The sequence below is a fragment of the Rhinichthys klamathensis genome, unplaced genomic scaffold, assembly GCF_029890125.1.
Source record: "Rhinichthys klamathensis goyatoka isolate OS25496 unplaced genomic scaffold, OSU_Roscu_1.1 h1tg000436l_1, whole genome shotgun sequence".
Classification (NCBI taxonomy): Eukaryota; Metazoa; Chordata; class Actinopteri; order Cypriniformes; family Leuciscidae; genus Rhinichthys; species Rhinichthys klamathensis.
The window spans coordinates 596095-613408 of NW_026606932.1; the positions used below are offsets into that span (position 1 = coordinate 596095).

The 17314-nt window shown below is 37.6% G+C and overlaps 2 protein-coding genes across 3 annotated transcripts in view; one reads left to right on the forward strand and one right to left on the reverse strand.

The window, feature by feature from the left end:
* Positions 1-2854, reverse strand: part of kcp (kielin cysteine rich BMP regulator) — a 107112-nt gene extending 104258 nt beyond the window's left edge. For both annotated transcript variants that reach the window (XM_056236006.1, XM_056236007.1), the window contains exon 1: positions 2394-2854. In XM_056236006.1, coding sequence (XP_056091981.1) covers positions 2394-2490 — 97 coding nt within the window. In that variant the 5' untranslated portion in view covers positions 2491-2854. The remainder of the gene's footprint in view (positions 1-2393) is intronic.
* A 1646-nt stretch (positions 2855-4500) lies between these two features.
* Positions 4501-16944, forward strand: LOC130071304 (cadherin-related family member 5). The gene is made up of 16 exons (XM_056236017.1): positions 4501-4713; positions 5949-6048; positions 6905-7113; positions 7191-7247; positions 7347-7439; positions 8040-8126; positions 8285-8395; positions 8484-8654; positions 9215-9305; positions 9402-9508; positions 9729-9929; positions 10126-10257; positions 10355-10433; positions 13631-13824; positions 15745-16620; positions 16891-16944. Exons 2-16 carry the CDS (start codon positions 5955-5957, stop codon positions 16942-16944), a joined length of 2556 nt encoding a protein of 851 aa, XP_056091992.1. The 5' UTR covers positions 4501-4713; positions 5949-5954.
* The last annotated feature ends 370 nt before the right edge of the window (positions 16945-17314 follow it).

Here is a 17314-nt window from a genome sequence, read left to right on the forward strand (position 1 = left end):
GAAAAAATCTGATTTTCTCTTCACCGACCCAGTACATGATTCTCTAAAATCCTTCTTAGTATACGTACAAACTCATCAATCTCTTAATTTGTCTGATTAACCCTTTTCATTCAACTAGTATTTTTCGTTTTACATTGATATTAGAATTCAGTTTTAAGTGCACTACTGTTTTGTCTGTCTTACTTCTCAGTTTTCCATTGTTAGCTGCTGATGAGAATGTATTTATATCTATTTACTACTTCCATTTTTACTTTTTGTCATGTCTTTTATTTTATTTAATTTTTTTGTGGTGTTGTTGTTTTGTGTTATTATCATTATTATTACCTATTTATACCTGTTTATTTATTTGTTTATTAACTTATTTTCGTTGCACCCTGAATGTATCATAAAAATTATAAATAAACCATAAAAAAAAATAGTGAGATGTAGGGGAAAAAACCCTGCGGAGCAATGATGGCAAGTGAGGAAAATGCTCTTAATGACTTCCTTTTCCTTGTCAGATCTTTACTGTTCCAAACTTCCCTGAGGACAAAGCAGCTCTACACACACACGCGCGCGCACGCACGCACACACGTACGCACACACCATCTCAATCTGTATCTCAGGTATTTCTGTATGAAATCAGACTGAAAAGATAAGAGACATGAACTTAAAAAGCCAGACAGAAACAGAGAGACAAGGAAGAAGGCAGATTATGTGAAGTGGTGAGGGTCTTTTGAAAAAAAAAAAAAAAAAAAATTTCTCAGAAGGCAAGCAGAAACATACCTGCACTGGGCAGAAATCACAAACCGTCAGATATAGAGGCTAACAGACAGCGATAACAGTCAACAGAGAGGGAAGTGCTTGAGTTTGTTTTTAGAATGGTTTGAGAAAAACATGTCCGGCTGAAGATAGCTAAATCTAAAATGAGAATCAAAATCCATTTTGGGACATTCTCAAAATAGCTTTTATCCTATTGCAAAATGTTTTCATTTAGGTCTACACTGATAAAAAAATGATTTTGTGGTGAAGTAAACACTACCGAAAAAAACAATGTAATTTATATGAAAAAGTTAGTTCAGACAAGAATTTAAAAAACAAAGTAAATTCTATATTAGTACTCAATTCAAGCGTGTAGAAATGAAAGGGTAAAACAACGTTATTAAATTAAGTAAAATTACTCAACTTTTCTGATACTGGTGTCCCCATCATGCACTGGGCCTTGAATAATTAATAAGGCTGATTTTTCACTGTTTTCCAGCTGTATTTACTGTTTCATCATTGCTTTTGTTGTTAGGGTTTGTAACTTGCCATTTTGTGACATTTGGAGTTCATTTTCCACTCAAAATGACACATTCAAACACAAAAACGGTCCATCAAATGTTACCGTCATTGTGTATTGTCTACCAAGTATTGAGGTCTCTGCGTTCACATATAGTATCTCTTAATATGTAGAATATCTATTGTATTGATTACTTTGATGTTTTTAAGTGAAGCATTTACTTTAAAAGTGTGGTTTAATAGGTTCAATGTTATATTTTTTAAGTGAAATTTTTTGCAAAGGAAACTTCAACTAAATAGATCTTACTCAACCTTTTACTAGCCAAGTTAAAATGACTTATTTCCTTTGTTACTTTCACTTAACTTAGTTAATAGAGTTTATTTAATTTCATATGTGACATTTACTTTAAAATATGCGTGTGAAATCTACTTAAAAATATTCGTCCAAAAACTTGCCAAAGTAAAATTAAGTAAATTTTACTTATTGTTTTTTTCAGTGTAGGGTTAGTCTGTAATAATTATAAAGTTAACAATTAAGAAATTTTGCAACTTTTTAAGTTATTGTTCTAATGCAAAACATATTAGCAGTCAATAGTATAGCTATAGTAGGGAAAACAGTCAATTTGGAGATGTTCCCACATTTTCAAAAAGATACAAAATAATGTCTTTATTCACTTATTCAACATGGATGTTTTAGTTATGAATTTATGCATAGGCTATCTTTAACAGTCATTTTTATAAATGTTTATATAGGTGATCCAACACCTGTTAATGCATCACATTTATCTTTCCTGTTTTTCACTATAATATTTTTTTTATAATAACTTTTATTAAACTTTTCTGCAGTTCACTTAAACAGTCCTGTGGGGACAGGTAATTTATTTTAAGTATAAATATTCCATGTAGTCTAGATTAACCTCACAAAGGTCATAACACTGCAAATATAATAATTATTATATTGTCTGTCTGTAGGCATGTCCTGCACTGGATTAAAGCGTGGACATGTCAATAGAAAGACACAACTCACTCATCCATCACTGGTTCCTCAACTACAGCGCATCAGTGATTCAATACAGCTGCGGCACAGATCGATGAAACAATGTATCATGTGTTTGATTGACAGCTGCTCTCACCGGTATTAGCGTCCTGATGAGTTTGAACACAGTCACAAACATTCCAGAGAAAAAACAAAGTCCAGACAAGATCTCCAACTACAGACTTCAGCCCCATTCTCACCAGTCAGATCAGTTTAGTTCTCACAAAGTCGCCAGGAAGAAAAAAAATACCGTTTTCCTTACTCAAGAGTAGAAAAAATGATTATAACTATCTAAATATATTACACATTTCCCCCCCAAAAATATATAGGCTATATCTAAATATATATGAGGCGAGATGTCGGATGAAGAGCTTGAAGAGTCCTCTGGTATATGGTCTCGTATGACAGCGACCCTCAGATTTGAAACATCTGGACTTGTTTTCGGCTGTTTAGCTGGGGGGTTTAGCTGCTTTCCTGTCGCTTCCAAACAAAACAATGCAAAGCTTCGTTGTTTTCCCTCCTCCGCGATTGAAATAAAGGCTGTAAATGTGACAGCCGCTGTAGACTCTGCTCCTCTAACCCTGATCCTCCTCCTCTGCAGCCAATGGACAAAATCTGCAGACTTTCATTTGAACATTTCCCGGATTTCCGGACTGCTCGAGCGCTTGAAGTCCTCACAAAGCAGTTTCATTAACACATAACACATAATGCACAATAATCAATTATACAAACATTATGCTTAACAGATCGCGTGCATTCAAAAATGAGCAAATATGAATTATGTAAATATACTAAATCATAAAGGCAATAATAAATCAATATATGGGGTTTTATGAATTTGAACTAATAAATTAATAAGACTCTATACCCTTACACTGGCTGTATAGTGGTCATAACGGACAAAAAGTACTATTATAGTACATTGTAAGAATTTATATAGCCGCCCTAAACTAACACATTTTTTTTCTTCTAGTGAAATCTTGAATGTATAGGCTATGAGTTGATTGGTCCGTTACTTACACTTTTTTTTTATCTTTCCCATCCTCAATTTAACCTTCAATTAAAAAAAAAAAAAAAAAACATGGAGACTTAGGTGTTTGTGTGTGTAAATCTGAATTAAGGCTGGGATACACTGCACGACTTTTGCTCAGATTTTAAAAGTCGTGTAGTATAGCCTATTCCACCTTTAGTTTCATCATGTGTAAAAGAACACTCAGATGACCTTTGTTTCTGATTTCTTATTGGTTAAAGCGAGGACACTATTTCAGCCTCCTAATCTCTATCTGTCTTAATTACAGTGTGCTTCCTAATCAACTCTATTAGTGTGTATGTGTGTGTGTGTGCTGTGCTCCTCTGTCAGGGTTTGTTAAAGCATATAAAGTACACTAGGACGTGACAGGAATAGCCCAGATTACCACACAAGACACATGCTGTTACACTTTACCATCAGGATCATCAGGAGAAAACATCTCATAACATTTTTGCTTTGAATGTGACATACATAAACTAAAATCAATCAATCAATCAATCAATCAATCTATCTATCTATCTATCTATCTATCTATCTATCTATCTATCTATCTATCTATCTATCTATCTATCTATCTATCTATCTATCTATCTATCTATCTATCTATCTATCTATCTATCTATCTATCTATCTATCTATCTATCTATCTATCTATCTATCTATCTATCTATCTATCTATCTATCTATCTATCTGTCTGTCTGTCTGCCTGCCTGCCTACCTACCTACCTACCTAGATAAACAATTAAAAGTCAGAGAAGTTTTGTTTTCCAAATTATAAGCATAACAAATTGAGGAAAAGTTTAATTGAAAAATGAAGATGAATTTCAAATGTGTTTGATTATTTGATAAGAGAGAAAAAAAATAGTGCAGCAAAACAAATTATATAAAAAAAAAAAAAAAAAATCTAAATCTTCTTGGTTTCTGTTAATTTCCAGATTTTGTATCCACAGTTTTCAGTGTGATCTCAGACTTTTGTAGCCCACTGAATTTGTTTGATTATATACACTATCTCTATTGGTTATGATGTGGTTTTGCTCAGAGGTTATTTGCCCTCTTAGAATACTGTTATTTCATTGGCCAGGAGAGAAGCGTTGCTATTGGTTAGACCTATGATGATGGTCTAACGACCTAGCTGTGGCATTTGACTTGACCTCTTACCTTGGCGTTGGCTCTGATCCAGTGAGTTTGAAGACTAAACCTCAGACTTATCCACTGTTCTCCAACTGCTCCAAACACAGACATGAGGTGGACTCTTACATGCAAGTAACACACAAACAAAACTCGAACTCTCTTTTATACACTCATATCCAAATAAAGGATGGTAATAACGTAACTTTGGAGATAATATCTGGACATCTGGAGCTGAAGAACAGTTAGATGGGACAGGTAGGTCAACATGCTATCTTTTCTTATTCTCTAATAGGCTACTACAATACTAAAACAGCCCTGAAGTCTATTTTTGGCTTGTCTTTTCTTCTGTATAAGAGAGAGAGATAGATGCTTCATCAACTTGTGTAATAGTCTTGTATAACTTGAGGCAAACCAAACCTCTTTAGATGATCTGTCTTGTTTCTCAGTGGGCATGTTTACCGCTCGTATCATAGCATGATTGTTTGTCTTCACATTAACAAAATGGTGGAGATAGACTACTTCGTCGAACTCTAATGATGATGATGATGATGATGAAATAACCTTATTGTCAGAGAAAGTCCGAATTTTTTCTTGCGTGACAGTATTCATTCACAATTATTACTTATAAATCCTCAATCCCTAACCATCCACAATACTATACGGTCACATAAAACAAAATACAAAATTCCACAATGGACATTACAGAATTACAATAATAATAATAATAGTAATAAATATAATGAACATATGACTAAATTGATTTAACTTTTAATGATCTTTTGTTGCTAAAAACAAGTAAAGTTACAAAGTAAGTCAAATGCTGGAATATAAATTTGAGGAGTTAATGTATTCATTCATATCTATTTATTTCAAAGCTAATAAAGAATCAATATAGTTGTTAAATAGTAGCAAATGTTTTCATAATAATAATAATGAATCTATTTAAAATAATATAAACATTAAAAAAATCTTCTACCAAAAGGATATTGTACTACATATTAAAATGTAAGTATTCAACTTTACTTGTTTGGAACATTGTATTGAACAATGTACAGCATAATTAAATGTGTTCTTGATTACTTGAATGATAATTGTTTAACACAGCTTGAATACGTGTGTAAGCAAGAGTGTGTTTCCACGTAAGAAGGCTTAACTGTCTGCTGAAAACCTCCTTAGGAGATTTATAAGTCTTAAACAAGAGCAGGGCTGTTTGCTGAAAGTCTTTATTAGGTCATACATTTACAGGTCATGTTACTCCATGCTGGATTTCCTAAACATGAAAGCAATAATACATTTCCAGCCTTTTTAGCTACATTCAACCAGCATCTGTTTCCCTTGAGCTAAATTAGCCAATTTATAATGAGCTGTATTATGATGGTATAGTAATGTACTAATACAAACAATGGCATGACAATTAATTGTTGAGCTTTCAGTAATGTTCTACACTTTAACAGACATTTTTAACATAATTGTTTTTTTTATCCCTGCAGTGAGAAATGTTTTTGAGGTTGATCTTCAGTCAACAGCCACTGTGGAAGATTCTAATATTCTGCTACCTTTATTCTGTGGTCAGCCGGCATTCTGTAATTGGTATAAACACAAACAGAGACAAATCACATGGAAAAACTCTCTCTCTCTCTCTCTCTCTCTCTCTCTCTCTCTCTCTCTCTCTCTCTCTCTCTCTCTCTCTCTCTCTCTCTCTCTCTCTCTCTCTCTCTCTCTCTCTCTCTCTCTCTCTCTCTCTCAACCGACTTCACATGCAACAACATGCTAAATATTGACTACAGCAGGCGGACACAAGGAATTTTGACTGTTTGAGCAGAGAAATAGGATGGAATTTTAATCTGTGTGCCATGAAAAATTAAGAACAACTCACTGGCCAATCCAGTCAGGATAATCCGTCAGTGCTGATCAACAGGCTTGTTGTAATCCATCAAACTATTCTAAGAATTGTCAGAAGTTTTAACTTAATATTTTGTAATATTATTGAGCTGACATGAGAACAAACCTTGAACTGAATTGAGTTGGATGATGACATCGCTGTTTTCTGAAGGTGCTATATAGCTGATTCGACCTCATAATTGACGAATTTCGACAGTTATTGAACTGAATTTAATCAACACTGAACTGACTTCCTCTGAATAATGACTCGATTGTCTTTTTTTAGGCTAATTTACAGCGGAATTGAATTCTGTTTGCATCATTGATCATTATTTTCCTGTTTAGCACTGTAAAGCTGCTTTGAAACAATCTGTATTTTAGTAAGTGCTATAATTAAAGGCTACTTGACCTGACTAGAAGTTGACAAACTAATTTACTTATTTACTATTAATTTACTATCACCCAGACATGAAAAACAAGCAAAATTTTACATTAGAGCAGACAGCAATTAGAAATATAAGGAAAATGTTGTTCAAATCAATGTTATGTGTTTCTTTTTTGTCAGCCAGTGAATGTGACGGTGGTCATGACGTGTTTGCCACAGTCAAAGAGAACAGCCTGATGGGAACATTTATTGCCAATCTTGGATTCACTGCACACCCATCAGCCAATCACATGCACTTAAAGGTTTCTGGAAAAGATGCTGGTTGGTTTTATCTGGAGGGAAGAACTGTCAGACTGAACTCGACGTCAACTAGAATTATTGACCGTGAGGTAACATGAAAAAAACGATCACACTATCATCTTCTGTCTTGTTTAAAAAATGTCATCTGACTATGATGATATTACAGATACACGGCTCCGTTTTAACAGCAACTGTAAGGTGTTACAAACATAAAACCCTACAGGTAAGTTCAATTATCTGTGACATACAGAAGCATCCTCTTAAAAAATTGGATTTAGCTATATAATTTACACATCAAATAAAAGTCAAATGTTGTTATCAGGCTGAACACAGGATCATGGTAGAGGTTCTGGACGAGAATGACAACAAACCTGAATTCCTGCAAAGCTCCATACAAACTCTGCAGCTCAGCGAGGTAAAAGACACAAAAATAACCAAAACAACACATGTTTTCTTTCATGCGTTGACATACACTACCCCTCAAAAGTTTGGGCTCAGTAAGATTTATTTTTTTATAATTCAGCAAGAATGCATTTAATTGATCAAAAGAGACAGTAAAGAATTTTAAATGTTACAAAAGTTATTTTGAACTTTCTATTCATCAAAGAATCCTGACAAAAAGTATCACAGTTTCCACAAAAATATTATTAAAATTATATTAAGCATTTTCAACATTGATAATAATAATAGCAAATCAGGATGATTTCTAACGGATCATGTGACACTGAAGACTGGAGTAATGGCTGATGAAAATTCGCCTTTCCCATCACAGGAATACATTGCATTTTAAAATAAATTCAAATAGAATTTTCTTTTTCTTTTTTAATTGTAATAATATTTCACTTTATTATGCTTTTGCTGTATTTCTAATCAATACAATGCAGCCTTGGTGAGCATAAGAGACTTCTTTCTTCTTACCGAGCCCAAACTTTTGTCTATATATTTTGTATATGTGTATATATATATATATACACTCCATTCGTGAGATCTTCTTGTTTGATGTGTGTATGTTCAGTTGACAGCGGTGAACTCTGTAGCGTTTACAGTCCAGGCTACAGATGCTGATGGAGACACGCTCACATACATCATTGATGAAACATCAGTAGGTGAACCAAACTCCTCTTCAGATCTACAAACCCACAGTAGAAATCTTCTGCTAGTCCTATACTTTAGTCTCATCTGACTTAAATTTGGTTGGTGATGATGAATCAAATTGGCTACTTGATAATCATATGTGGACATTTGATCATATATTTCCAGCCAGATGCCCTGTATTTTCGAGTGGACTTGCCCAACAGTGGCAAAGTGATTCTCAACAAGTCATTGGACTACGAGATCAAAACTCAGCTCCGACTGACTATTTCTGCAGTGGTAAAGTACACACAGAAAATACTTGTTTGGTAATGATAAAAAATATGGGTGAAAAATAACATTTACTCATATGTTCATGTGGCTTTAGGAGACTAACACAAATGAGCACTACAACACAACAGCAACAGTAATCATCAATGTGACAGATGGGGACGACCAATACCCACAATTCCAGCCTTGCACTCTTCTCTCAGCCAATCACAGCAAACGCATATGTGCCAACCCCCTGTACACCGCCAATATCACAGAGAACGAGCAGGTATTCCCTGTGAATGTATAAAACAAACAATAAATTTTTTTTTCTATAAACATGAGGTATATTAATTTGACAATTTTTAGCTACAATACCAAACAATCTCAATGTCTGAACTATAACCTATTACAATTCAAATGTTTGAGTTTTTTTTAAGTCTATTATCATGCTCAACAAGTATGCAATAATTTGATCACAGAAATAAAAAAAAAATATATATATATTGTTTTGTGATGCAATACTGAATTTTCAGCATCATTACTCCAGTCTTCAGTGTCACATGATCCTTCAGAAATCATTCTAATATGCTGATTTGCTGCTCAAGAAACATTTCTTATTATTATCAATGTTGACAACAGTTGTGCTACCTAATCTTTTTGTGAAAACCTAATACATTATTTCAGGATTTTTCGATGAGTATAAAGCTAAAAAGAACAGCATTTATATTGCAAATAATTTGTTTGTTAATGTAAAGGTCTTTACTTTCACTGTTGATCAGTTTAAACCTAAAAAAAAAAGTGTACATGTATGTGATTCCTTCTATCGTCTGATTATTTGTCACTCAGGACATTGTCTTGGATTTCTATCCTGGTCCGATTCAAGCTTTGGATGGCGATAAGGGTCTCAGAACACCAGTAAAGTACTCCATCCTGTCAGGTGATTATCCTCTGCCATTGAACCTATCTAAACTAAACCAAAATATATTTTTTATTTTATATATATATATATCTGTGTGTGTGTGCTTTAATACAGGGGCAGATAAGGGCAGATTTGTCATTGACAGTAGTTCTGGAGAAGTGAAGTTAACCAGACGCGTGGAGAACAGACTGCTGATCCCGACACTGAGACTGCGTGTTATGGTGCGTCTGAGAGTAAAGAATACAATTTTTAAAAAGTTATATCATTTGTTTTAGTATATTTAAAAATAATATATGATTTATCTTTGAATATATATATATATATTTTATTTATTTATTTATATATATATACTGTATATATATATATATATTATATATATATTTTTTAAGAAGTGTTGTTTTCCTTATTGCATTTTGAAAGCATTGCGATGTTTCTGCTCAGGCAGCTCAGACGGATGACCCTCTGAAGTATGCAGTAGCCACGGTTCTGGTGAGGGTTCTTGCAGGAAACAAGTTTCCGCCCCAGTTCAACCGTTCAGCGTACCGTGGCTTTATCAGTGAGAGCACAAGTCCTGCCTCGCTTGTCATGACGTACGGCAACAAATTACTTATCCTGGAGGTCACGGATAAAGACTTCTCCGATGTACGTGACTCAACAAGATCACAACACTTACAAGACCACATACAATCCTTAAAACCACACAGCTGTAACACCCCAAAGTCAACATCCAATTTCAACATCACAAAGGCCCTGGTTTGACATTCATTGCATGAAATATGGGTTCATGTTCCTGTTTAAGCCTAAGAAACTGAGTTTGCTTTATGTTTGTGGGTTAAAGGGCTTCAATCCCAGACTGCAGTATTCTCTAAACTCTCAACACAACAGCTCTCGGCTTTTTTACATTACACAAGAGGGACTGCTCATTGCTAAAACCAACCGACTACACCCCAGCCACAAATACTTCCTAGAGGTATGACATCTACAGTAGACTACATTCATAAGCAAAATCTGAACAGCATTCTACTACTTCTTATTCTAGAAAATGACAATTGGCAACTGTGTTGCAGGTCCTAGCCACTGACCTGGAATCAGGAGACTCTGTTAAAGCTGCATTACATGTGGAAGTTCTTCAGAAAGGCCAACCAGGTACTTGAAAATCTTCTAGAAAACTCTGGTTCCCTTTCAGTTGCTCACGATCGTCGTAGTCGACGTGTCGACTGATTGGGATCACGCTTAGAGAGCCTGTCATCTTCAAGTACTATTAAAACGAGCCAATGTAATTGGCGTGCGTGAAATGCATTACACACTCCGCCCCCGTGGCGCGGGTATAAATACGGAAGTGGATGCACGCACTAGCTGTCTTTCGCTTCAGAGCCGATTGTTTGATGTCTCTGAAGAGTGCTGTTGTTTACAACGAGCGAGTGTGTCGGTGTTCTTCTGGAAAACTCTCCCAGTGCTGGTGGTTTCTACAGCGCGAGTGCAGCGGTGATCGCAAGCTTTGAGCTCTCACTACTGTTTTAACAGCAACAAATTTCTTAAGGTTTGTGTGTTGACGGCTGGTTAGAGGGCAGAAAAGTGAGTGCTTCACTGTTTCAGTTCACTGTTCAGTGTTGCCGCGGTCATTCCCCTGTGTGCTCCGGCACTGGTGATGGGTCCTATTTCCTGAAAGAGCAACACGGGTGACTCGGCCGCCAACGAGCCTCACGACAGCTATGGCCAGGGAGAGTGGAGACTCCAATCCCCTGACGGTCCAGCTGGGCAGGGACCACTTCGGGGCCACACAGTTACATCTGTTGCCCCTCCGGACTCGCCCCTCTGCCAGTTGTGTTTCTGTCTGAGCGGACATCCCTTGGATAGACACTGGCTCTCAGCTGACCCCGGGGCCCCGCAGAAACGCGTTCCCCAGTGAGCCTTCTAAGAAAGCGGCTATGCGATTCATTATCGCTTGGCGCTGCTCAAGTTCAGTGATGTTCATCACACTCAGGTGTTGAGCAGAAATGCTCCTGAAGCTCAGTGAATTTCATCACACTCAGGTGTTGAGCAGAAATGCTCCTGAAGCTTAGTGAATTATCACATCTAGTGTTGAGCAGTGCTCCTGTCTTGTGCGTGCATGTCGCTTGCACCTACTGTGCTAAGTCAGGAGTGGAACAGGTCTTGATAGTTGCCCCTTTTTGGCCCAACCAGATCTAGTTCCCTCGACAGCCTTCCTGACTTCCCCTGAATACATTTCAGGGACGGGGCATGATGGCACCCGCGTTCAAAGAACTGGACGGGGAGGTTCAGGTCGCTATCACAAGGATATGAGGTAGTGACCATCACTTCTGCAAGCACCCCCTTAAGATAAGGCATTTGTGCTTCGCTAGTTAGAAGTGGAACCTATTAGTTGATTGAGTCTTCTCTCCGTGAGGAGATCCTGAGAGCGTTCGGTCATTTCAGAGCTCTCTTTCCTGCAAGTTGGGTTGGAGTAGGCTGTTCCTTCACCCTCAATATGATACAAACATCATATGCAGAAGAATGGGAAGCACGTCCTGATCGTCAGGTTCTTGAGGGAGCAAGGGTCATCCCTGCGCCCCTCTTTATCCTCTTGGGCCCATCTCTGGTGCTACTGCAATACAGAGACCGCCCCTGAGCCACTGCAGACAGTGAGTTAAAAATTCTGTTTTTAAACAGTTCTCCTGCTCGCATGGTCTCTCCTAGAGGGTAGGGACTTGCTCGCTTTCAGTCAACAACTTGTGCCTAGAATTCAGGCCGGCTATCTCTCACGAGCTGAGACCCCGGCCTGGATATGTGCCCAAGGTTCCTACCTCTCCCTTAAACTGGGACCAGGTGGTGAGCCTGCAAGCGCTGCCTGGAGGAGGCAGACCCAGCCCTGGCTTTCTCTGGCCGTCCGCTTCATTGCGATTTTACGTGCACAGAACGCAAGCCTTAGGACCTCAGACCAGCTTTTATCTGTTAAGGAAATCAGCAGAGAGGGAAGGCTGTTTCCAAGCGAGGTTGGCCCACTGAAAGTGGCTGCCTTCATCTTGGTGAATTTCCTGAGATGCACATGTCCACTTAGGTGGGGAGCTCCTTTTAAATGAGTGTGTGCTCCCGCTTAGGCATTGACACAGAGTGCTTCGCTGACAGATATTCTAGAGTTGAGGGCGGGGCGACACCTTAGTCGAACCGCTGCTTCCTGTGGGCTCCCTTCACATGAAGCCAGTTTCACTGTAAGCCCGGTTCGTTGTGTCGGCTTGCTGCGCCATTCCCCCCCTATGGACTGGATACGTGCGCAATTCTTGCTCCAGTTCAGTTCCCCTTTTTAGCCGAACCCTGTCGAGTTCCTCCATACCCTTCGGCAACGGACATGGTGGAACGTCCGAAGCCAGGCCTATCACTCGTATGCACTGGTGGAACCTGTGTTAGGCTGGGTCCATATGCTGTGATCCCTATGGCGATCCCATATGTGTATTCTTCCACGGTACGGCTCCCTGCGGCGAGCCCGTGTCTTCCCTTGGCAGAGCCTGCTCTGCCGTCACTGTTCGGTTGAGTCTCCCCCCTATCATAGGCTGGAGCCACCCCAGTGACATTCCATATGTTGTACTGCCCGGTCATCCGCCCAGTTCATATGTGTATTCTCCACATGTTACCTCCCTTCGGGCAGGATGTGGCTTCCGCAGCGTCCCTTCCTTCCATGTTCAGGGAACGCTTTCCCAGTGGTCCTGTAGGAACAGCAGTGACTTCCCTGGCCTAAGCCCTGTCCCTTCCCCGCCTTAATTGCGGGGGGATCTGGAGGCTTTTGTCTAGGCACTGGAAGGTGGCAGCACTAGATGGCGTTTTAATTGGGATTCCAATCAGTCGACTACGTCGAACGTGAGCGACTGAAAGGGAACGTCTCGGTTACGTATGTAACCCTCGTTACCTGAAGAAGGGAACGGAGACGTAGTCCCGTCGCCACTATTGCTGGACCCCCGCTGACTCCGAGTTACCCTCGGCTCCGAAGCGAAAAACAACTAGTGCGTGCATCCACTTCCGTATTTATACCCGCGCCGCGGGTCCGGAGTGTGTAATGCATTTCACGCACACCAATTACATTGGCTCGTTTTAATAGTACTCGAAGATGACAGGCTCTCTAAGCGTGATCCCAATCAGTCGACTACGTCTCCGTTCCCTCCTTCAAGGAACGAGGGTTACATACGTAACCGAGACGATTCTTATCTTAATCGGGAATATACACATATATGAAATAAAGATCCTTAGGCATACATACATTGTGAGCAAACTAAAAGTGGGTGTGGTTTGTCTGTGCAAAACTTGCAACAACATAAAATAATAAATAATAAACAGTAAATGCATTATATAAGTTCCACAGGGTCCTTTGGGGGCAGGGCACCTGTATAGCAGTGAGACAGTGGGCAGGGCAGAGGGCGTGGCAGGGGTGTGTCTGATCCTGCTGGCCATTGCCTTATTTACACTGGTGCGCTGCATTCGGATGAGCAGAGAGAAGCGGGATCATGCCATCCGGACCAATGTGGCTGACAGTAGCGACCCTAACGTGGTAAGACAAAATCTATTCATGTAACTTGTACAACATGGACAAAGGACATGTTAAACTGTGCATATGTGCTGAAAATGTCCATTTGTTCCAAACGTATTATACAAAATACATAAGAAACAGAGCAGTGTAACTACTTTTACTTCCAAATTCTTACACTGCCGTTCACAAATCTGGGGTCAGTAAACTTTTAAAAGAAAAAGAAAAACTATAGAAATATTGCAAAATATTATTACAATATTAAATGTCTGCTTTTTATTTTTAATGCATTTTAAAATGTAATTTATTCCTTTGATGCAAAGCAAAGATTTTCAGCATCATTACTCCAGTCTTCGGTGTCACATAATCCTTCAGAAATCATTCTAATATGCTGATTTAGTGCTCAAGAAACATGTCTTATTATGTTGAAAACGGTTGTGCTGCTTAATATTTTTGTGGAAAACATGATCTATTTTTTCTGGATTTTTTTATATAAAAAACTGCATTTATTTGCAATTGAAATCTTCTGTAACATTATGTCTTCACTGTAATACTTTTGACACTTAAAAGTAATAATTTATTTTTTAAAAAGTCTTGCTTACCCCAAACTTTTGAATGACACACCTTGATAATAAACAAATGGAACATTTCAAGATTTATTTTGTACATTTATAAACAAGTCTCAAAGTGAATCTTTTTGCATTTCCTAATATTTCATGTCTAGAGTCTGAGATGGTTCCAGATGGTGAGTTAATGTCACTTTTTTCCCCCTTAGTGAACCTCATTGTACAGTATTTTTCATTTCATAAAGAGATGAAAGTGGAAATACAATGGTTTCTTAAAGAGTATATTGACGTTTTGTTATTAAACTGGTGTGATAAAGCAGTTCTATGAGGCAGAGTTATAAAATCAAAGTGTAGAGTAGTGTATAAATATAAATAATATTACTATATTACTATATATATAGGACAATATTACTGTGCACCTTCAAATTTCCCATAGTAACTCTTGTGCATTTGTGCTTTTAAACATTAGAAATGTGGGTAACACTTTATTTTAAGGTGCTTGTAATAAGCAGTAATTAACAGTTAATAAGACACTTATAAGACCTTATAAGATGCATATAAGATGCATATAAGCATTAACTAATGATAATAAATAAATTAAATGAAATAATAAATTTCTCAAGTATCAATACATTGCACTTTTAGAACAGCCGGACAAACATAAATGGTAACACAAACTCCCAGTCACTTAAAAATCGACCTTCCCAAGAGGGAGCAGTTTCCCTGATCTCTTTAGGGCCTGGACCTTTAATTAACCCTTATATGAAGTAGTTAATGCTTATATGCATCTTATATGCATCTTATAAGGTCTTATAAGTGTCTTATTAACTGTTAATTACTGTTAATCGCTGCCATAAAACACGTACAGAGAGGATGAGGAACAGTTTTTTCCCTGCGGCAATCAGAGCCTTGAACTCTGCACTCTGAACACTTTTTAATTTCGAATACACTTTCAACATTTTTAACCCAGTCACTCAATTTTAACATTTGTACATTTGCCTGTCTAGTTTTAATTTATAGACAAAATATGAATCTTTATTTCTAACCATTGCACACTGACTGCATTACTATTGCACATGTAAAATAGTCATAAGCATAATTTAATTATCATTTAATAGTAACTTAATTATAACTTCCGCTAAAACTTTATTGTATTGTATCTATTGTGTTTTTATTGTATTTTTATTTTCTACTTCAATTGAGCACAGAAGTACAGTACGTCACAAAAACATTTCACTGCACATCTTGTATGAGTATGTGACAAATAAAAACCTTTGAATCTTTGAATCTTTGAATCTTATTACAAGCACCTTAAAATAAAGTGTTACCGAAATGGGTTTTCAGAGAAGCAATTGTAAACACAGTTTTTCTGTGACAGGTGAAACACAGCCGCCCGATGCCCTTAGTGGAGGAAACGTTCTCACATCACAACGAGGCATTCAGCGAGTACGACTACTCGACCTCACCTTTCTATGGCAAACAGGGCATCTACACCAAAATAGAGGAACCACCACCATCATCATCTGTGAACTTGCCATCAATTACCTTTAACAGGGAACGAAGACGCAATTATCTGGCACTGCGGCCCAACGGAAGGCCTGTGAATAGGTTTAACAATAAAACAGTGACATTTCGTGACTACATTGTGGTTCGGGAATGTGATGAAGAGGGTGAAGGATATATGGAGACTACGTTCAGAACAGAGGCGGAAGTCTGTACTGATTTAGAAGAAATGAACATGGATTGTGAATTAGATGACAACTATATCACAGAAGAATTGAAAATACAATCAAAAAGAACCACTTCATATTGCGAAGACATAAATGAGTCAGAAACGCTCAACACACACCTCAAAGAAGTCAACCGAGACTACGAAATACCTAACACTGGCCATACAGATGTAAAAACTGACTTTGAAGCAATAATTCATGCAAATCCACTGGAATTAAGGCACGAAAAAAATTCTGGGAAGCACAGATTTAAGTCTGACCTGGACAGAATACAAACAAACTCAACTGAAAGTCAAGAAAGAGATTGTACACAAAACTCAGCACCAGAAGATGCTACTACACAAGCAGAATTCTCCATTTATAAAGGAGAGCCATATATCACGAACCCTAAAGTCTTGGTTTTAGAGGCCAACAAACCCTCCGTCAAATATTCAGAAAAGTTTAAATCAGATGGAATCAGAAAATCTGGTGATCTTAATATAGATCCTTCAGTTGTTGAAAGTTCTGTACAAAAGTTTCAGGATGTAAGTAACCAGGACAGTGTTACACAAAGAATCTTAAACACTGACTTACAAACACATCTAAGCACATTAACACCCGATTCAAGTCAATACAATGGATCAGAACAATGTTTGGCAGCAGAGACGAACAGCACAGCAAGCTCAAACACATATTATGTTAACGAGGACATTGCAACAAATTTAGATGACAGTAGCCTAGAAGGGGGGTCTGTATCTAATCTAGATACAAGTGGTCAACATCTCAACTATGTTCATGATCCTCATGACGTGCAGATAGAATGTTTCAATGAACAACTCGACACAGATGAAAGTAAGGATGGGAGATGATGATTGATGAAAGCTAAAAATGCTCTACAACACTTGTTTGAAATTACAATATTGAGCTTGAGCACCAAATAAGCCTTCGTAAAATGGGAACATCCTGTGTCCTTCCTACAGTATGTACAGCATTGCATTGACATGCTTTTTTTGTATTGAAATTGCACTTTGCATTGCAATGTACCAATTCAAATAAAATCTACTCATGACAAACAATAAGAATATCTGTGGTGTAGATGGTTCATCAGCTAAAATTAAAATTACGTGGACCTCGTTCATTATAGTAGTATTGCATAATATCAAAGTAATGGAAAAACATGGGAATAGACCTAAAATTATTTGTGTGCATTATGGGCTCAAAAGAAGTCAATTAAGTACA

Bases quoted from the DNA above. Each gene is read 5' to 3' on its own strand.
- LOC130071304 (XM_056236017.1), top strand. From the start codon at position 5,955: ATGTTTTTGAGGTTGATCTTCAGTCAACAGCCACTGTGGAAGATTCTA. The intron at 8,396-8,483 runs GTAAAGTACACA...ATGTGGCTTTAG, and splicing joins GACTGACTATTTCTGCAGTG to GAGACTAACACAAATGAGCA. The intron at 13,825-15,744 runs GTAAGACAAAAT...TTTCTGTGACAG, and splicing joins ACAGTAGCGACCCTAACGTG to GTGAAACACAGCCGCCCGAT.